The sequence below is a fragment of the Budorcas taxicolor genome, chromosome 8 (assembly GCF_023091745.1).
Source record: "Budorcas taxicolor isolate Tak-1 chromosome 8, Takin1.1, whole genome shotgun sequence".
In the NCBI taxonomy this organism is placed as follows: domain Eukaryota; kingdom Metazoa; phylum Chordata; class Mammalia; order Artiodactyla; family Bovidae; genus Budorcas; species Budorcas taxicolor.
Window position 1 is genome coordinate 48,956,781 of NC_068917.1, and position 22,571 is coordinate 48,979,351.

Consider the following 22,571-nt stretch of genomic DNA (forward strand, 5'->3'; position numbering starts at 1 on the left):
TCTCCTTTTCCTGGTGTGATCTGTGTGTGCATGAGGGACTGAAGTTATATGGTATTTTGGTGATGGGGTAGTGAGTCTCCCAGATCTACATGTGGGTCCTTGTTCTTGCTCACTTCATCCTTTATCCAACTTCTGTCCTAGCTATTGGTGAATTTTTGACTAATCCACTCGGTTCGTTGAAGACCTGAAGGGTCTGCTTACAGACTCATTTCCATTTTGGCTCTCCTTAGCACTATAGATCCCCATGTCAGCTCATCCTCCCCTGTCCCCTGACTTAGGTTGGCAGTAGCACTGTGGTAGGGGTACCTCATCCCAGAACATAGTGGTCCTGTAGCTGGCCCACTGACTTTCAAAGTTTAAGAAATTTAGCCCTTTTATTTCTTAACAGCTCCTCACTTTCAATAAAACCATCTGACCCAGGACTAAAGAGGGCTTCCCAGGTGGCTCAGTGGTAAAGAATCTGCCTGCCAAACAGGAGATGCAGGTTCGATCCCTGGGTTTGGAAAATCCTCTGGAGAAGGGAATGGCAACCCACTCCAGTGTTCTTGCCTGGGAAAACCCATGTACAGAGGAGCCTGGCGGGCTATAGTCCATGGAATCAAAAAGAGCTGGACACAATTTTGCGACTAAACAGCAGCAGCAGCAGGACTAAAGGAATTTATTGTTATTCAGAAGTTAATCATCAACACTTTATTTTTCTTAATATCCGGAACAGTCGTAGATCTTCCCAGTGCAAATGTGGATGCCTCTGATTTACTAGAATGAAGACTAAAGAGTTAAGCAAAGAAAAATGTAAAGGGTAATATTTGAAAATATAATCTCATTTCAAGTAAAAAAAAGAAACAGCATGTAATAAATTCTTTTGTTAAAAATATATGTCTATATGCATTGGAAAGAGGCTGAAAGATATTTATTATGCAACACAAGATATTTTATTACTGGATGGTGGATTTATGGATTATTTGTCCTTTTCTTTTTTCCTATTTGCCACTTTTACATTTTCCATAATGAATGTGTATTATTTTCATAGTAAGAATAAAGTAAAAGTTTTGATATCGCTTTCTACAGCTTTTCCCTTGGAGCAAACATTCTCTAAATGATCAGAATTTAAACACAATACTTCATCTCTTTCATAGTCTGAGTCATTCTTCATGGTTTATTATGGATCTTTTTAAAATATCTTTTTAATTGCCAGTTTATGTTGGATAAAAAGGATGATGCTATTCACATTCATTTAGTTTAACCACCCTTTCATTCTTCTCTGTGTTCTATAATGGTCGGTCCTACACGATGGTTATTTTTAATCTTAGTGCTACATTCTTATTCCTCAACATACGCACATGCCCACAAATGCTTTTGAATGTAGTAGTTCTGGGGAGGGAAACATCTTATTTTCTATTTTTCAGAATGATGCAGGACATTGTGCATCTTTTTGTCCTGACTGTATTTTTCTTTCAGTGCTATTCTCTCTTTGTGAAATCCCAACCAAATTTATTTTCTGAAAACCAGTGGTTATAAAATTGTACCTTGACCTTTGTGTGAGGTTTTGCTTAATTTATCTGATGGCCAAAATAAAACAGTTTTACTTGCAAGATGAACCCTTGACCTGTAGGGCAGATATTATAGGACAGGCATTTCCTCATATGGGTGTACTTGGATTAGAAAAGATCATTGCTGTATACAAGTACCTCTGCCAGAGCCAACTCCCTCCTGTTCTTGGGACCATCTCTCTCCTGGGCTACAGGAGTCACCAGAGCCTTGTCATAATGCTACTGCACTCTTCCTCACAGAGAGTCACATGTGCTTTTTCACCAGCTTTCTTTCCCTTAATGATGGTCCTTTTCTAGGTAAGGATGTATAGGGTGTGAAGGAGGAGGTAAGAAGAAGGTGGGGCTTAGTGATATTTTGATAAGGAGAGGTTCAATCTTATGGACCCCAAGATACCCAGGCTCAGGGCTCAAGGTTTTCAATAGGACTAGAATGAGCACTGTTTGATAAACTTCTCTAAGTTGGCCTGAGAAGCCACCTCATCAGTACTATTTTCCGTGTGTACTGATCAGACTGCAGTTCACAAATACTCAGCTTGCACTAGCATAAGGAAGGAAAGAAATGAATTAGGTCATGATATTCATAGAATGATTGATCACTAGATAAGAAGAAGTGCAGGGATGCAGCTCAACCTCAGGAAAAACAGGTGTAAGGGATGCTACTGCCTCCAGGTCTTGCTTCACTTCTCCTCTCTCCTCCTCTTTGTTTACCCTCATTTTATCACTGAAGACTATGGGAAACATGGCCGCTATGGTTCTGTAACTTATAACTTAGATATTCAACCAACGAAAAAGTTGGTTTTAAGATAGTTTAAGCTCTGAATTTTAAAATTTCAGGTCAGATGTCCATTACTGGGCCAAGTATCTGTTTGGGGTCATCTGACTGGTCAAGGTTAGGTAGAAAATGGCAGCTCACCAATAGCCATAGGGCACAATGGACATTCCCAGGAGAAAGAAGGAGTGCTAGGCTGACCCCATGGACTGTGGCCTACCAAGCTCCTCCGTCCCTGGTTTTCTCCAGAGAAAAATACTGTAGTAGGTAGCCATTCCCCTCTCCAGAGGATCTTCCCCCACAGATCTGAGTCAAACCTGAGTCTCCTGCATTGCAAGCAGATTCTCTACTATCTGAGCCACCAGGGAAGCCCAATAATCCCATAGATATCTGCTGTGTCCCATCCTATTTTGTAGATATTTATATGATATAATACTATATCCTATAGAAAGTTACTGCAGTGGAGAATGAATTCTAAATCCCAAATACCCAAATTTATAACACAAGTTTAAAATATAATCCATTAATATATTGATGTTAATGGAAGTGATGGGATTTCAGTTGAGCTATTTCAAATCCTAAAAAATGATGCTGTGGAAGTGCTGCACTCAATATGCCAACAACTTTGGAAAACTCAGCAGTGGCCACAGGACTGAAAAAGGTCAGTTTTCATTCAAATCCCAAAGAAAGGCAATGCCAAAGAATGCTCAAACTACCACACAGTTGCACTCATCTCACACTCTAGCAAAGAAACGCTCAAAAATTCTCCAAGCCAGGCTTCAACAGTACATGAATCATGAACTTCCAGATGTTCAAGCTGGATTTAGAGATGGCAGAGGAACCAGAGATCAAATTGCCAACATCCACTGGATCATCAAAATAGCAAGAAAGTCCCAGAACAGCATCTACTTCTGCTTTATTGACTATGCCAAAGCCTTTGACTGTGTGGATCACAACAAACTCTGGAAAATTCTTCAAGAGATGGGAATGTCAGACCACCTGACCTTCCTCCTGAGAAATCTGTATGCAGGTCAAGAAGCATCAGTTAGAACTGGACATGGAACAACGGACTGGTTCCAAATTGGGAAAGGAATACAACAAGGCTGTATATTGTCACCCTGCTTATTTAACTTACATGCAGAATACATCATGTGAAATGCTGGGCTGGATGAAGCACAAGCTGGAATCAAGATTGCCGGGAGAAATATCAATAACCTCAAATACACAGATGACACCACCCTTATGGCATAAAGTGAAGAGGAACTAAAGAGCCTCTTGATGCAAGTGAAAGAGGAGAGTGAAAAAGTTGGCTGAAAGCTCAGCATTCAGAAAACTAAGAGCATGGCATCTGGTCCTGTCACTTCGTGGCAAATAGATGGAGAAACAATGGAAACAGTGACAGACTGTTTTCAGGGGCTGCAAAATCACTGCTGATGGTGACTGCAGCCATGAAATTAAAAGTGATTAATTAGTCAAAGCTATAGTTTTTCCAGTAGTCATGTATGGATGTGAGAGTTGGACAATAAAGCTGAGCGCTGAAGAATTGATGCTTTTGAACTATGGTGTTGGAGAAGACTCTTGAGAGCCTCTTGAAATACAAGGAGATCCAACCAGTCCATCCTAAAGGAAATCAGTCCTGAACATTCATTGGAAGGACTGATGCTGAAGCTGAAACTCCAATACTTTGGCCACGTGATCCGAAGAACTGACTCATTTGAAAAGACCCTGATGCTGGAAAATATTGAAGGCAGGAGGAGAAGGGGATGACAGAGAACGAGATGGTTGGCTGGCATCACCGACTCAGTGGACATGAGTGAGCAAGCTCTGAGTGTCGGTAATGGACAGGGAAGCCTGGCGTGCTGCAGTCTATGGGGTCGCAGAGTTGGACACAACTGAGCAACTGAAATTAACTGATATACAAATGTACACATATTTTCAAACACTGTAGGGGAAGGACAAGTAATTCCTTCACTTTGAAAACTAAAACTAATGGGCTATCTTTAGTTATCCATGTGAATCCTAGGAGTTAGGACAACCTGCTCTAGAAAACTTTCCCTGGTCCAATAGGCCTAAGTGCTCCTCTTAGATGTCTCCAGATCACTCTGCTTACTCCAGTCCTAGCAAGTATTACAGTACGTAGTAATTGCCCAGCAAGACTGCTCTGAGGGTAATGTGATTTATTATAAGTCTTATTACTGTCTCACAGTAATCTTGACCTCCTAAGGGCAGGGAGAATGTCTTATTCACTGTCAGATCTGAAACCCAGTTGATGCCATTCATAAGAGATCTCTTTATTTGCTGCTAAGTCACTTAAATTGTGTCTGACTCTGTGCGACCCCCTAGACGGCAGCCCACCAGGCTCCCCGGTCCCTGGGATTCTCCAGGCAAGAACACTGGAGTGGGTTGCCATTTCCTTCTCCAATGCACGAAAGTGAAAAGTGAAAGTGAAGTCGCTCAGTCGTGTCCGACCCTCAGCGACCCCATGGAGCCCATCAGGCTCCTCCATCCATCGGATTTTCCAGGCAAGAGTACTGGAGTGGGGTGCCATTGCTTTATTTAGAAAAAAACTTTTTTTTTTGAGGGGGTAAGGGTTATTTGGTATTTTGCTTTTTGTTTTCAAAAGCTCATTTCATGCTTCTGGGTCCTGGCTGAACAGCTCAGTGTTTTCCTAAGTGTTCTAAAAATTGTGACAAATGATTCATAAATTTTAAATTCAAAATATTGTTCCTACCACTTTCTATAAAAGGAAGATAAATTCTTTGCAATAAATAAATGAAATTATATTAATTCTTCCATTTGGTTGAACCTGGAACTATCTGATTGAGGATTTAACGTCTCAACAAATAAACATAATTTTTCTATGAATAATTACCTTTGTTAATGCATCAAAACTTAGTGTGATCAAAATAAAATACTTAGTGTGACTAATATCACTTAAAATGTAATTGTATTTCAAAATTAAATATTATAAACAGTAATAGAAGATGTGTCTATTAAAAGCAGCAATACCCAAATTTATTCAGAAATTTTTCAAAACACCACAAAATCTTTTGTTCACCAAATCTCTACACAAGATTTTTATCTTCTGTCTGTGATACCTAAGGTCAATTTTTTTAAAATTATTTTTTAAAGATTCAGTTTTTAAAAAATTTATCTTTGGCTCTGCTGGGTCTTTATTGCTTTATTGCTATGTGCAGGCTTACTCTAGTTGTGAGGAGCAGGGGCTACTCTTTGTTGAGATTCTCAAGCTTCTCATTGTACTGGTTCCTCTTGTTGTGAAGCATGGGCTTTAGGCACATGGGCTTCAGTAGTTGCAGCTCCTGGGCTCTAGTGAGATGGCTCAGTAGTAGTGGCACACTGGCTTAGTTGCTTCACAGTGTGTGTGATCTTCCTGGACTACGGATCAAACCCATGTCACTTGCATCGGCAGGCAGATTCTTAACCACTGGACCACCAGGGAAGTCCCTAAGGTTAATTTTTGAAAACTGCATGTGTGGGTGCCAGTTGGGTGGGTGAGTGGGGAAGTTTAAAGTCAAAATAATAGCTAATGTAGGAAATCATCAATATATTCAGTTCTCTTCAGTTGCTCAGTCATGTCAGACTCTTTGCGACCCCATGGACTGCAGCACGCCAGGCCTCCCTGTCCATCACCAACTCCCGAGGCTTCCCCAAACTCATGTGGATTGAGTCGGTGATGCCATCCAACCATCTCATCCTCTCTCATTCCCTTCTCCTCCTACCCTCAATCTTTCCCAGCATCAGGGTCTTTTCAAATGAGTCAGCCGTTCACATCAGGTGGGTAAAGTACTGGAGTTTCAGCTTCAGCATCAGTCCTTCCAATGAATGTTCAGGACTGATTTCCTTTAGGATGGACTGGTTGGATCTCCTTGTATTTCAAGAGGCTCTCAAGAGTCTTCTCCAACACCATAGTTCAAAAGCATCAATTCTTCAGCGCTCAGCTTTATTGTCCAACTCTCACATCCATACATGACTACTGGAAAAACCATAGCTTTGACTAATTAATCACTTTTAATTTCATGGCTGCAGTCACCATCAGCAGTGATTTTGCAGCCCCTGAAAACAGTCTGTCACTGTTTCCATTGTTTCTCCATCTATTTGCCATGAAGAGACAGGACCAGATGCCATGCTCTTAGTTTTCTGAATGCTGAGCTTTCAGCCAACTTTTTCACTCTCCTCTTTCACTTGCATCAAGAGGCTCTTTAGTTCCTCTTCACTTTATGCCATAAGGGTGGTATCATCTGTGTATTTGAGGTTATTGATATTTCTCCCGGCAATCTTGATTCCAGCTTGTGCTTCATCCAGCCCAGCATTTCACATGATGTATTCTGCATATAAGTTAAATAAGCAGGGTGACAATATACAGCCTTGTTGTATTCCTTTCCCAATTTGGAACCAGTCTGTTGTTCCATGTCCAGTTCTAACTGATGCTTCTTGACCTGCATACAGATTTCTCAGGAGGAAGGTCAGGTGGTCTGACATTCCCATCTCTTGAAGAATTTTCCAGAGTTTGTTGTGATCCACACAGTCAAAGGCTTTGGCATAGTCAATAAAGCAGAAGTAGATGCTGTTCTGGGACTCTCTTGCTTTTTTGATGATCCAGTGGATGTTGGCAATTTGATCTCTGGTTCCTCTGCCATCTCTAAATCCAGCTTGAACATCTGGAAGTTCATGATTCATGTACTGTTGAAGCCTGGCTTGGAGAATTTTTGAGCGTTTCTTTGCTAGAGTGTGAGATGAGTGCAACTGTATGGTAGTTTGAGCATTCTTTGGCATTGCCTTTCTTTGTGATTTGAATGAAAACTGACCTTTTTCAGTCCTGTGGCCACTGCTGAGTTTTCCAAAGTTGTTGGCATATTGACTGCAACACTTTAACATCATTATCTTTCAGGATTTGAAGCAGTTTAATTGGAATTCCATCATCTCCACTAGCTGTGTTTGTAGCGATGCATCCTCAGGCCTGCTTGGCTTTGCATTCCAGCATGTGTGGATCTAGATGAGTGACCACACCTTCATGGTTATCTGGGTCATGAAGATCTTTTTTGTACAGTTCTTCTGTGTATTCTTGCCACCTCTTCTTAATATCTTCTGCTTCTGTTAGGTCCATACCATTTCTGTCCTTTATTGAGCCCATCTTTGCATGAAATGTTCCCTTGGTATCTCTAATTTTCTTGAAGAGATCTCTAGTCTTTCCCATTCTGTTGTTTTCCTCTGTTTCTTTGCATTGGTCACCGAGGAAGGCTTTCTTATTTCTCCTTGCTATTCTTTGGACCTCTTCATTCAAATGGGTATATCTTTCCTTTTCTCCTTTGCTTTTCATGTCCCTTCTTTTCACAGCTATTTGTAAGGCCTCCTCAGACAGCTATTTTGCCTTTTGCATTTCTTTTTCTTGGGGATGGTCTTAATCCCTGCCTCCTGTAAAATGTCAGGAACCTCTGTCCATAGTTCTTCAGGCACTCTATCAAATCTAATCCTTTAAATCTATTTGTCACTTCCACTATATAATCATAAGGGATTTGATTTAGGTCATATGTGAATGGTCTAGTGATTTTATCTACTTTCTTCATTTTAAGTCTGAACTTGACAACAAGGAGTTCATGATCTGCACCACAGTCAGCTCCCGGTCTTGTTTTTGCTGACTGTATAGAGCTTCTCCATCTTTGGCTGCAAAGAATATAATCAGTCTGATTTCAGCATTGACCATCTGGTGATGTCCATGGCTAGAGTCTTCTCTTGTGTTGTTGGAAGAGGGTGTTTGCTATGACCAGTGTGTTCTCTTGGCAAATCTCTTTTAGCCTTTGCCCTGCTTCATTCTGTACTCCAAGTCCAAATTTGCCTGTTACTCCAGGTGTTTCTTGACTTCCTAGTTTTGCATTCCAGTGATAACATACAGCTCCTAAAATCTCAGTGGTTTGACACATAAAGGTGTATTTCCTACTCACACAAAAGTTTCTTTAGGTTTCTGGCGTAGTTTCGGCATTCCTCCACAGAGATCCTCTGGGATTCAGGCTGATTGAGGTGCCATCATCTAGAAAGTCTTTTGCTTTGGCAGGGAAAAAAAGATTTGACAATTCTATGGGAGAAATTAAATGTATCATTTCTGCTCTTTTTTTTTATTGGCCAGAGCTAGTCAAATGAACCTCACTAACTGCAAAGGAGCTGGGAATTTTAATCGCTTATACTTACAGTAAAAAGGAGAAATTGTATTGGCAGGCATAATATCTGTCACATATGGAAGACTTCCTTGTAAAACTCCCATCCTAGATGGGCTCCAGGGCTAGACTTTAGTACCTCCAGCCCTGAAGCCATTGCCCCTGTGCATATTAGCAAATGTCCCAAGGGCATCAGCAGGTTTGGTGTTTTAAAATTCTATTTATCCCTTTGGTTACAGGCTTTCATCCAAAAATTGGCCTTTAAATTCCCCACTGGATTATCAGCTCTTACATACTTTCAATGTGTTGGAATTTAAAATACACACACACACACACATACACACACACACACATATGTGTATATATATATTGATCTAGCATTTTCCATTGTTTTTGGTGAAAGAGTTTATCTGCAAAACTATGAGAATGTAGTCTGGCTGGTGATCTGAGAGTTCTTGCTTCTCTGCAGTCTCTCTACTGAGATTATCAGCTCTATCTCTGCTTCTTCCACTTGTCTTCAACTGGATCTTGGCTGCTTAAAGTAGCCCTTATACATGATGTAATCTAGGGATTATAACTTTGCCATAAATTAGTTTTCTTTTAAGTTTTCCATTTCCTTTGCTGCTTTTGAATGATTTTTAGGAAGAAATGGAAAAAATGTTCATTTGTGTAGCTAATGATGCTGTGAAAGTGCTGCAGTCAATATGTCAGCAATTCTGGAAAACTCATCAGTGGCCACAGGACGGGAAAATGTCAGTTTTCATTCCAATCCCTAAGAAAGGCAATGCCAAAGAATGCTCAAACTACCGCACAATTGCACTCATCTCACATGCTAGTAAAGTAATGCTCAAAATTCTCCAAGCCAGGCTTCAGCAATACGTGAACTGTGAACTTCCAGATGTTCCAGCTTGTTTTAGAAAAGGCAGAAGAATCAGAGATCAAATTGCCAACATTTGCTGGACCATTGAAAATGCAAGAGTTCCAGAAAAACATCTACTTCTGCTTTATTGACTATGCCAAAGCCTTTGACTGTGTGGATCATAATAAACTGTGGAAAATTCTTCAAGAGATGGGAATACCAGACCACCTGACCTGCCTCTTGAGTAACCTGTATACAGGTCAAGAAGCAACAGTTAGAACTGGACATGGAACAACAGACTGGTTCCAAAATAGAAAAAGGATTACGTCAAGACTGTATATTGTCACCCTGCTTATTTAACTTCTATGCAGAGTACATCATGAGAAACGCTGGGCTGGAGGAAGCACAAGCTGGAATCAGGATTGCAGGGAGAAAGATCAATAACCTCAGATATGCAGATGACACCACCCTTATGGCAGAAAGTGAAGAAGAACTAAAGAGCCTCTTGATGCAAGTGAAAGAGGAGAGTGAAAAAGTTGGCTGAAAGCTCAACATTCAGAAAACTAAGATCATGGCATCCGGTCCCATCATTTCATGGCAAATAGATGGGGAAACAGTGGAAACAGTGGCTGACTTTATTTTTCTGGGCTCCAAAATCACTGCAGATGGTGATTGCAGCCATGAAATTAATAGACGCTTACTTCTTGGAAGGAAAGTCATGATCAACCTAGACAGCATATTAAAAAGCAGAAACATTACTTTGCCAACAAAGGTCTGTCTAGTCAAAGCTATGGTTTTTCCAGTAGTCATGTATGAATGTGAGAATTGGGCTATAAAGAAAGCTGAGTGCCAAAGAATTGATGCTTTTGAACTGTGGTGTTGGAGAAGACTCTTGAGAGTCCCTTGGACTGCAAGGAGATCCAACCAGTCCATTCTAAATAAGATCAGTCCTGGTGTTCATTGGAGGGACTGATGTTGAAGCTGAAACTCCAATACTTTGGCCACCTGATGCAGAGAGCTGACTCATTTGAAAAGACCTTGATGCTGGGAAAGATTGAGGGTAGGAGGAGAAGGGGACGACAGAAGATGACATGGTTGGATGGCATCATCGACTCAATGGACATGGGTTTGAGTGGACTCCAGGAGTTGTTGATGGACAGGGAGGCCTGGAGTGCTGCGGTTCATGGTGTTGCAAAGAGTTGGACACGACTAAGTGACTGAACTGAACTGAACTGTGTAGCTATGTTCATAATGAAAGACTGTTTTAGCTGCAGATACTGTTTATGAAGAAAGGCTTTTTCATTTGTTTAAATATTAATAGAATGAACTGCTTTGAAATGAAAGAACCTTGTATTATCTACTCAATATACTTTGCTCATGGATTCGTAGAAATGTGCATTAAAATGGTCCTTAAGCTCACATAATATAATCATTTCATGTTGCATGTTCATGCTCAGTCACTTCAGTTGTGTCAGACTCTGTGACCTTATGGACTGTAGCCCGCCAGTCTCCTCTATCCAAGGGATTCTCCCTGCCAGAATTATGGAGAGGGTTTCACGCTTGCCTCCATGGGCTCTTCCAAACCCAGATATTGAGCCGTGTCTCTTGTGTCTCCTGCACTGGCGGGCAGATTCTTTACCATCAGCGTCATCTGGGAAACTCCATTTTATGCTACTATACAGTAATTAATTCAAGTTATCTAAGCCAGTAATATTAAGACTGTAGGGATAGGAGTTTATGCAGGTAATCAAGCATTTGTTTCTAGTTTGCAGGGGCCAAATTAGTCTTCATGCCATTCATGCCAGTATACTATCAAAGTGTTCTTTGGATAACAGTAATTACCAATATATAACACACCTTAAAGACTCCGTCTCTTTTTAGTCTTACTATTCTACCACCCTAAGTGTCTTTGGCCAGACAACATAAGCTGTTTCTGGAGGGGAGATCAAAGGAACCGTAAGAAGTATCTTTGAATCTGAAGATAATTGAGATTCAGTAGTCAAAAAACATTGGTTAACAAAATGTCCCAATCCTAATTGACCAGGACAATGCTGGTTTTCACCACTCTCAGTGTACTTAGTACCTGATTTCCCTCTAACAGTGTCCCAGGTGGGATAATCAATTATAGTGTCACTCCATTTAATCCATGTTCCTCCAGCTCTTTTCAAAGTCATATTGAAGGAGGAAACAGAACAAGCTCCATCTTGAAAGCAGGACTCCATCTTGGGCTGGACTGTGGACTTTGAGCTATATGCTCAGGATCCATGGAAACAACATACCTACTGGAAAACCAGACCCCCTGAATGGAGGAGCTCTAGGGCTTGTACCTAGACTCTCCCTCGCCTAAAAGAATACCCTAATTATCTGTGTAACTGAATAGAATCATGAATTCTATTATGCTTGTTGGGGTATGACCACAGGCCTATTGATAATTGTCCACTGTTAACTACCTAGGCTTAAGACATATGAATCACAGGTTTAAGGCATACGAATCATAAGTTAACTTTGATTGTATCTTTCTTTTCCTTTGTTTAGACTAGTTTCAGAGAATTTGGGGAGGTGATTTTGAGCACGTACACTTAGGGTATATAAGGTTTTCACAAAAACTGTTTGGGATCCTTGGCTAAGTGGAGACTCTGTCTTGGGCCTGTCAGTGTAATAAACTTCACTCCACTATCTGCATTGTCCTTCTGAGTGAGTTTGTTTCCCAGAACGCGTGGCTACAACAATATGTTTGGCAGTTAATTATACTGACAACATTTAACATTTCAACTGTTAAGATAGACAGTCTCCCATGCTGTATTCCTTTTGTTTACTTCCTATATTCTCCATGGGGCTTCCTGTTTCTAAAATTTCTTATTAAAAATTTCACAATAATGATGGGTCTTATTTACATGCCATTCAATATATGCTGAGTGAGGAAAATGACCTCACTTATCTGTCTCCATCAAATATTTTTCTTTTTAGTGCAGTTTTTAGGTTTCAAATTCTGTGGCTTCATAGTTATAAATACACAAATCACACAGAGTATGAGACACATTGAAAAACAAAGTCTCTCTTCATAAGTCCTAAATGTCACCATTTCTCCCAAGGACATAAAATTTTCTTTATGACTCTTGCAAATATGTCTAAAAGTCTTCATTTGTCAGTTTGAGAAATGTGTCACAAAATAGCACTACCTTGGCATATAAATCACTTGCCTCTGAAATCTTTGAAGAGGATTGGCAAACATTTCTTTGTAGTCTGTGATTCTACTAGTTTTAATGCTTCTAATGTGCCAGGAAATATAGCTGAGTCTCTAGGGTAATTTTCTTGTAAAGTCCTAGATAGCAGTTGATTATAAAACCTAATAGAAAAGCTTGGCTCAGATTTACATCAGAAATACAATAGCTGACAGAGTAGTTGTGAACTACATTAATAGTTCTAAAATGTAAAATTAATATATTCTCCCATCTGGAGTCAACATTTTTAACATCTTTGAAATTCACGAAGAAAATGTGTTTCTTGTCAAGTAACCAGAAACCAGAATTCAGCTCGGATTTTCATTGTCAGATATTGTTCAGGTTCACACGCCCTTTGCAATCAGTGTTATGCATATGTATGCTGAGACTTTTCCCATTCAGCATGCAGATTTATAATTCCTCTGGAGACAAGTTTTTGTTGACAAGAACTAGCATCTCTATATGCATAATCACTCCTTTTTTATGTGCATTTTTGTTGAGTGAGCTGGGATGCTCTTTATTTTTATGGACATGTTTGAAAGCCTTTGCATTCAGCGTTTATATTAAGGTGACAGGAACAAAATGTAAGAAATTCAATTAATCAATCATTTAAGATTTAATGAGCATTTACAACATGTAAGTCTTTAGGCACTGAGATCACAAAAATGAGTAAAAAAAAAAAAAGATCCCTGTGTCTAAGATGTTCTTAGTCTAATGAAAAGGAAGATTCATTAATGGATAATTGTTTCAAAACGTGAAAGGTGGAGAAGTGATAAAGATAATGGTCTGTTTGAAAAACCCCATTGCACTTCCTCAGTTAGTCTTGAGACCACAGAAAGAAACCTTAGGGAGTAACTTGGTCTCCTCTCCTGCAAGAAGAATCCTGTGATCTAACCCAACCTTGTCCTTTTGTGACAGCTGGACTACTATGGCTTAGGGCAGCCTGAGAGAATCTTCAGATCCTTGCCCCAAGTATGTTCTGGAGTTGAGTTTGTTTAGTCCTGTAACTCAGTTGGGAATTTATATGTGTTCAGTCGACTGGGGCTTACAGATTTGATTTGATGTGAAATCATCCAGCTCTTATGGTAGGAAATCCAAGCTCCCAAAGGACCCCAGAAACAAATCCAGAAAGTGTTTTTCTCGAAGTTTTACTTGGGACTATGTTAGACTGGAGGAGACAGGAAATACAGGATCTAGAGCATTCAGGTAATTGCAGAAGTGGTAGTGGAATATTTTCTACAATGGAACCTACTTGTGCTATCTTTGCCTTACTAGATTCAATTGACCTTAATCCTCTCTGAATCAGTCCAAGTGGCATTTTTGACATTAAGGTCATCATTCCAAGCAAGCTCCTTTTTATACAGTTGGCAGCTCTGATCCTGTCTTGTCAGCCCTTTCCTCATTTGTGATTCTGTTCATATTCATACTGTTTCTCCCACAGTAGGGTAGAGAAAGCAAATTTCCTTTTCGGTAAATAAGGATGTCTTACATAAAGATTTCTCATATAAAAAAATAGCCACAGCTTAGCTTTGGGCTTGACAGAGCAGAAGCAAGGCTGACTGTCAAAGAATATTCTGGCCCTGCTGGCAGGAGGTCAGGAGGTCCTAGAAGTGCTCCTCCCAGCAAGAATGTTAGTTTGTATCTGCACACCTGACATCAAAAACGCAGCTCTTCCTTCAGTGAACAACACAGAATACCTGTATCAAGCTGCTTTAGTCTTGAACTGACTTCTGCTGTCAAATTCATGTCTGGAGAAAACTAACATCTGCAGATCCAGTCTGTAGACTATACCAGGGCTGGTCAATAATGACCTTTATACTAATCCAAGGTGATGTGCAAACTATAAAGACAATGTAGCAAGTTTTTCACATAGCTAAATTTATTCAATTTAAAGGATTTTAAGATTGATTTTATTTATCTTTGCTGTTGGAAGCCTTCTTATTAAAGGTGATGGATAGTTATTTTATTTTTAATGTTCCTGTTAAGAGAAAGTGTTGGCAATTTTTTGTTGGTTTTACAAATTTGGGGGTAAAGTTTTTCTGCTCCATGAAATGCTGAGGTTTGGGGACCACTGACCTTATGGCAGAAAGTGAAGAAGAACTAAAGAGCCTCTTGACTTAAAACTCAACATTCAGAAAACTAAGATCATGGCATCTGGTCCCATCACTTCATGGCAAATAGATGGGGAAACAGTGGAAACAGTGACAGACTTTATTTTGGGAAGAGGGGGGCTCCAAAATCACTGCAGTTAGTGACTGCAGCCATGAAATTAAAAGATGCTTGCTCCTTGGAAGAAAAGCTATGACCAACATAGACAGCATATTAAAAAGCAGAGACATTACTTTGCCCACAAAGGTCTGTCTAGTCAAGGCTATGGTTTTTCCAGTAGTCATGTATGGATGTAAGAGTTGGATTATAAAGAAGGCTGTGTACCAGAGAATTGTTGCTTTTGAACTGTGGTGTTAGAAAAGACTCTTGAGAGTCCCTTGGACTGCAAGGAGATCCAACCAGTCCATCCTGAAGGAGATCAGTCCTGGGTGTTCATTGGAAGGACTGATGTTGAAGCTGAAACTCCAATTAGCCACCTGATGTGAAGAGCTGACTCATTTGAAAAGATCCTAATGCTGGGAAAGATTGAGGGCAGGAGGAGAAGGGGATGACAGAGGATGAAATGGTTGGATGGCATCACCAACTCAATGGACATGAGTTTGAGTAAACTCTAGGAGTTGACTCCAGATAGGGAGACCTGGCATTCTGCAGTCCATGGGGTTGCAAAGAGTTGGACATGACTGAGCAACTGAACTGACTGACCTAAGAATCTGGTATACAGTCATTCTCTAGTTCTTTCTCAACCTTGGTACTTTTGACACTTTGGATCAGATAGTACTTTATTGTGTGTGCTGTCCTCTGCACCATAGGATATTTAGCGGAGCATTGCTAGCCTCTTTCCACTAAATGCCAATAGCAAACCACTCCACCCAGATGCAACAATTAAAAATGTCTCAGGTAGGTTTTAATGGTATAGGTGGGGACTATGATCAAAAAGTTTGAAAGTAACTGCTCTACAGACATTGTAAATTTTATTTCACTATATTCATTATTTTCTCATAAAGAATTTTTATTGCAATAAATGAGAAGTCATGGCAACCATAAATAAATTCAGGTAGCGGGTGAAATAAGGCTATATAAAATACATGTATATGTATAGACATATATATGTCTATGTATTTAATACTTTGATTATGCATATTTATATATATTACAAAGATGCTAAAAAGCTTAATTGATATTGACAAAGTATTTAAAAATCCCCAACAAAGCATATTGTAGATAGATATAATATTATTACCCATAATAACATTTGCATTTTTATGTCACTTTTCACTTGAGACTCTCATTCAATTGATTTGTGTCCTTAATGTATGATTCCCAGTTCATCTTGGGGAAACTGAGGTGCAAGTCAATGTTCAACTGACATGATAAAATCAGGAATAATTAGGCCTCCCTTATCCTTCATAATACCCTAATCATTTTTACTGTTATTATATGTGGCAAATAAGCCCCAAGTATACATTTAGTATTATCATAAATTTATTTTTATTGTTAATTTTACATTTTGTGTATTTTATATTTTACATTTTTGAACACATATGTTTATTTTTGCTGGGTTGGCAGCATCTAGGAAATAGGGGCAGGTCTTCAGCTGTGCATCTCTCAGAACCTGCTGGCTCTGGGCACATCATTTGTGGACAGCCAGAAGACTTTATGGAATGCCAATTGCATTTGCTTAGTTCTCCAAAGTTTCACTATAGATTGATGTTTTAATGCTGGGCTTTTGATTGTTGTCTGAGATTGTGGTAAGAAAAGGAGTGTTTCTGTATTTTTGGTAATAATCAAGTTATAGTACAACTTAAAATACATGGTGGGATAATCAAGGCTGCATTCTGACTTTCATGGACACTATCTTTGCCTTCATGGGTCCCTTCCTCCATTAAAAAAGTTTTAAATGATAATTTATGATTGCTTTGGTATAAAGATGTATATTGTTCAAGCTTGATTATAATCTTTTTTTACTGATTTAAAAGTGATTAAAACACTTTCCTCGGCCCCTAAAAGTTTCCCAGGCCCTGGACACTGGCCTGTGTGTGTGTGCTCAGTCACTCATTCATGTCCAACTCTCTGCAGCCCCATGGATTGTAGCCTGCCAGGCTTCTCTTTCTGTGGGGTTTTCCAGGCAAGAATACTGGAGTGGGTGGCCATACCATACTCCAGAGGATCTTCCCAACCCAGGGATCCAATATTGCCTAAGATAGAGATGGACCCTGGAAATAATACATTGAAATATTACTTGGTGTTTTGGCCTTTCATTCCTGTGTTCCTAGGGAGGTATTCTGGTTTTATTGCCTCAGGGAAGAATGACCCAACAGGCAACAAAAGAGCCAAATTCTTGGCTTTGAGGTTCAAAACCTTAGGTCTTGGGATGGCACTGTAGATTTGGAAGAATAAATGAAGAGCTGGGCTATTCTGTCCCTTAGTAGATGAAGAGTTCATGCACCGAAGATGAAACAGGCCAGAGAAATTGAGAATATGTGGATTTGTCTGGGATCCCAAACTTGGATTAAAACTTTGGAAATCCTAGAGTAGATGGGACCTATCACTACCTAATATTTTACTCCCAGAGTAATGTTTCCAGAGCTGTTGATGTGTGGGGCTCTGATGTGTCTCCCAAGCCCATTGTGGTGGAGACATTAAACAAGCGCCTTCTTGGTGGGCCAGGCAAACAACTCAGGGATGGCATCTGGGTTTCTAGGAACCCTAGTTGGAGAAGGACACAAAAAGGTTTTTGGTGGTTTGGATAGTGGCAGGCTTCCCTGGTGGCTCAGATGGGAAACGTCTGCTTGCAATGCAGGAGACCAGAGTTCGATCCGTGGGTTGGGAAGATCCCCTGGAGTAGGAAATGGCAACCCACTCCAGTACTCTTGCCTGGAAAATCCCATGTACAGAGGAGCCTGGTAGGCTACATTCCATGGGGTCGCAAAGGGTTGGACACGACTGAGCTACTTCACTTTGACCCTTCTGGCAAAGTGCCAGTCTGTGTAGACTGTGTGGCAGGATGAGGTAGGCAGAGTAGAGCTCTGCATGGATCCATAATGGAAGAACACTGGAGAATGAGGATGTTTCCATGGGTTCCAACGATGCCAACAAAGATGGATTCTTGGTATTGTGGTACCACACGAACTCTTTAGAGTTGGACGAGAACCAGAATTGACTGAGATTAGGTTTTTTTCACCTGAAATTATGAGCACTTGGAAAAGAAATTAAGTACAATAATGGAAAAATTAAGTTACAAATTTTGTACCTTAAAATGTTTTGAAGCCAGATTAGTATTCACTATATGTAGGTTTATATGGGTTCTTTACATTATTTGCAGGACCTTCCACCTTTATTTTTTTTCCTTTTAACTCTTCTAAAAATCTTAAAATGTATTGGTATAATTTCTGTCCTCATATTACACATAGGAAAAAAGGGCACGGAAAAGTTACGTGACTTCCCCAAAGTCACACAGCTAGCATTTTGCTGAGCAGTGACTCAAGCCCATGATCCCATTCACTCTACCATTCCTGTTTTGTGGGGTTTTTTTTGGGAGGGGGGATTAATTATTTTTGTCTATGCTGGGTCTTCACTGCTGTGTGCGGACTTTCTCTAGTTGCTAGGACTACTCTCCAACTGTGGTGCACAAGCTTCTCATTACATGGGCTTCTCTTGTGCAGCATGAGCTCTAGAGTGCTCGGGCTTCAATAGTTACGGTGCACAGGCTCAGCTGCCCTGCAGCATGTGGTATCCTAGTTCCTAGACCTGGGATCGAACCCATGTCCCCTGTATTGGCAGGCAGATTCTTAACCACTGGACCACCAGGGAAGCCCCCTACTCCTGGTTCCTAATGTCCGAAATTCACCTAAAGAACTTCAGTGAGAGCTTTCTCTCAGGCTCTCAAAAAATGGTATTGGTACCAAAATGCTGTTAGTGTTTTGCAGTTAATGCTGAGATGTGAGGAGGGCTGAGGGCTCATCTGCTGGAGCTCTGCTAACATGCCCTGGGCTCCCTCTCTGCTGTGTTCTGTGCAGAGCTCTGCTTCCATGAGTGGTGGTGGGGAGGTAAGGGTACAATCTGAATACAGTACAGGGCCCCAGCACCAATGCAGTGGGATGAGATGGGGTGGTCAGGTCCTAGGCTGGGTGCCCCACCCAGGTTAGTCAATGCTGTTCTGCTTCTACAGTCCTGTGCTCACACTAAACAACATTGTAGATTTTTTCTTGTTTAATTGCCCACCCCCTTCCAGACTATGAGCAACTGAAGGCAGTAATTACACCACATTTTCTCCCCATTTGTATCTCCTGCACCTAACAGAATGCCTGGCATGTAATAGGTATTTAAAATATTTGCTGAATGAATGAGCAGATTAGGTGGACGGATGGATAATAAGTTCCTGGGTACCTCAGTGTCCCTCACATAGTCCTAGTTCCATATCTCTCGATAAAAAACCAAGCCTCTTTTGATGGGTGTTTGGGTTCAGTTTCCTTTATCTCACTTGAGAAAGCTTTGTGAAAACAGCTCCTTCTGTTGTGGGCCACTTCACTTCCTCTTTCCTTCCTTATTCCCAAACCTTTCCTTTATTATTATTTTCCACACTGTTTTAGTCAAAATGTTCAGAATACTTTTCCTCTTTCATCTACATGTTTTAAGAACTGTTATGTTTAACTGTTAACTTCCTTTAAACCCTCTTTAGAAGCAGAGACCACATGTTATAAATCCAGATGAGTAAATATTTTACTGTCTCTTGTTTTGAGAAGAATTGTAATTAAATTTCATGGTAGAACAATTTCTAAAGTGGTAAGCTGCCTTTCTAAGATATTACCTTGTCTTGTTTTAATTCTTACTTTCAGTAACTAATTTACATTATTAAATAAGATTCACTTCACTGGAGTCACTGAATAATCACTGTGTTGGATAAGTGTTGTTTTATGACATTAGTTTTATCACATATGCTAAATTGTTTTTAGGAAGTAGTCTCAGTATTACCTGAAAAGAGATGGGCAATATATGTCCCAAGTCCAGTAAATTTATCATTAGAACAATATCACAAATATAGTAAACTTTCACTGCATTATTTTTAAAATATTTAATTGCAATACATGATAAATAAGCTTTGTCCTTTAACAGATTCTATTTTTTTTTCTTAAGGCACCGTGACAGAGAAACTTATCCCAAAGATTATGATATAGAGGGTCCTGAAGAAGTGAAAAAACTATGTAATTCAACATATCGTCGACTTGGAACCAGTGAACCCCTAGTAAGTAGTAACCACTAATTTCTCTAAGTCCAAATCTTCCTCCTAGTGAAACATGAAAAAGTAGAGGGAGGAACACTTTCTCAGGGCTCCTCTTAGTTGTGTTAGTTACTTAGGCATGTGGCTTAGCCACTGTTTGCCTCAGTGACCTTACCTATAAGATGGGAACTCTTCATAAGTCTCCTGGGTAAATAAAGCAAATAAAGTGCTTAACTCAGTGCCTGGCACATAGCAAGTGCTCAAGAAATTATTACTGCTATTGTGATACCTTGCTAGATGTCTCTTCTAACCTTCATCATCACCCTATGAAGTAGGTATTATTATCTCTATTTTATAAATGCAGAGAAACTCCTAGACATTAAATGACTTACTCAAAGTCACCCAGCCAGGGACTGAAAGAGTGAGTTTGAACCCATTTCTTTGATTTTATATCTTTTGTAATTAAGATGACAGAGTTGTAAGTAATTTAAACATGCTATTATTTCTTATAACATCTGTACGATCAAGTTACTAACGGAGGATTCATTGCATAAGTACTTCCTGTTTGAATTGTGGATGGATTACTCCATTGTTATTTAGGTGTTTTTTTTTTGTTTGTTTCTTTCTTTAAAAGATAATTTTGTTTATTTATTTATTAGCTGTATTGGGTATTTTTTTCCTATTTTATTTTATTTTTAATTTATTTTTTTATTGAAGGTTAATTGCTTTATAGAATTTTGCTGTTTTCTGTTAAACCTCAACATGAATCAGCCATAGGTATACATATATCCCCTCACTTTTGAGCCTCCCTCCCACCTGGCTCCCCATCCCATCCCTCTAGGTTGATACAGAGCCCTGTTTGAGTTTCCTGAGCCATACAGCAAATTTCCGTTGGCTATTTATTTTACATGTGGTAATGTAAGTTTTCATGTTACTCTTTCCATACATCTCACCCTCTCTTCCCCTCTCCCCATGTCCATAAGTCTATTCTCTATGTCTGTTTCTCCATTCCTGCCCTGTAAATAAATTCTTCAGAATCACTTTTCTAGATTCCATAAATGTGTGTTAGAATATGATATTTATCTTTCTTTTTCTGACTCAGTTCTCTCTGTATAATAGGTTCTAGGTTCATCGACCTCATCAGAACTGACTCAAATGAGTTCCTTTTTATGGCTGAGTAATATTCCATTGTGTATATGTACAACAATTTTTTTATCCATTCATCTGTTGATGGGCATCTAGGTTGCTTCCAAGGTCTAGCTATTGTAAATAGTGCTGCAATGAACAGTGGCATACATGTGTCTTTTACAACCCTGGTTTCCTCAAGTATATGCCTAGGAGTGGGATTGCTAGGTCATATGATGGTTTTATTCCTAGTTTTTTAAGGAATCACCATACTGTCTTCCATAGTGGCTGTATCAATTTACATTCCCACCAACAAACAGTGCAAGAGCATTCCCTTTTCTCCACCCCCTCTCCAGCATTTATTGTTTGTAGACTTTTTGATGATGGCCATTCTGACTGGTGTGAGGTAATATCTCATTGTGGTCTTGATTTGCATTTCTCTAGTAATGAGTGATGTTGAGCATCTTTTCATGTGTTTGTTAGCCATCTGTATGTCTTCTTTGGAGAAATGTCTGTTTAGGTCTTTTTCCCACTTTTTGACTGGATTGTTTGTTTTTCTGGTATTGAGTTGTATGAGCTGCTGTGTATTTTGGAAATTAATCCTTTGTCAGTTTTTTCATTTGCCATTATTTTCTCCCATTCCAAGGGTTGTCTTTTCACCTTGATTATAGTTTCCTCTGCTGTGCAAAAGCTTTTAAGTTTAATCAGGTCTCACTGTTTACTTTTGTTTTTATTTACATTATTCTAAGAAGTGGGTCATAGAGGATCTTGCTTTGATTTATGTCATTGAGTGTTCTGCCTATGTTTTCCTCTTAGAGTTTTATAGTTTCTGGTCTTACATTTAGGTCCTTAATCTATTTTGAGTTTATCTTTGTGTATGGTGTTAGGAAGTGTTCTAATTTCATTCTTTTACATGTAGCTGTCCAGTTTCCCCAGCACCATTTATTAAAGAGGCTGTCTTTGCCCCATTGTATATTTGTGCCTCCTTTGTCAAAAATAAGGTACCCATAAGTGCATGGGTTTATTTCTGGGCTTTCTATTTTATTCCATTGGTCTATATTTCTGTTTTTGTGCCAGTACCATTCTGTCTTGATGACTGTAGCTTTGCAGTATAATCTGAAGTGAGGAAGTTTGATTCCTCCAGCTCCATTCTTCTTTCTCAAACTATTTAGGTGTTTGCTCAATCAGTGTGAGGCAGAAGCCTCCCAAATCCTGTCCTACAGTGTCAAGAGATTTGGGACTAGCTGACGGCTCAGTTCAACTTCTTAGTTTGGCCTTGGGGCCTGAAGAGTTGGTAATTTCACAGACAGATATGAATGTGCTTAGAAATCTGGGTTTGGATCACATTCTTCCCCTCAAAGGCTGGGCTACTTTAAAAAAGGGTAAGCCTAGAAAGATCCATAATTCTACCATTGGGAATGGCTCTAGAAAATTCTCTGTTCTGCAAGATGATGGGAATAAATTAGCTTAGCAGAACCTATGCTGTTCCCCATTCCTTTTATAGTTATCATAGGCAGAGAATAATAAACATACCCTGAAAATAGGAATTT

General features: G+C 39.6%; 1 protein-coding gene across 1 annotated transcript in view; it reads left to right on the forward strand.

Annotated features, from left to right (window-relative positions):
• CFAP95 (cilia and flagella associated protein 95) overlaps positions 1-22,571 on the forward strand; it is an 89,010-nt gene that overhangs the window by 7,352 nt on the left and 59,087 nt on the right. Inside the window, exon 2 of the mRNA XM_052645354.1 lies at positions 19,812-19,920. Coding sequence (XP_052501314.1) covers positions 19,812-19,920 — 109 coding nt within the window. The remainder of the gene's footprint in view (positions 1-19,811; positions 19,921-22,571) is intronic.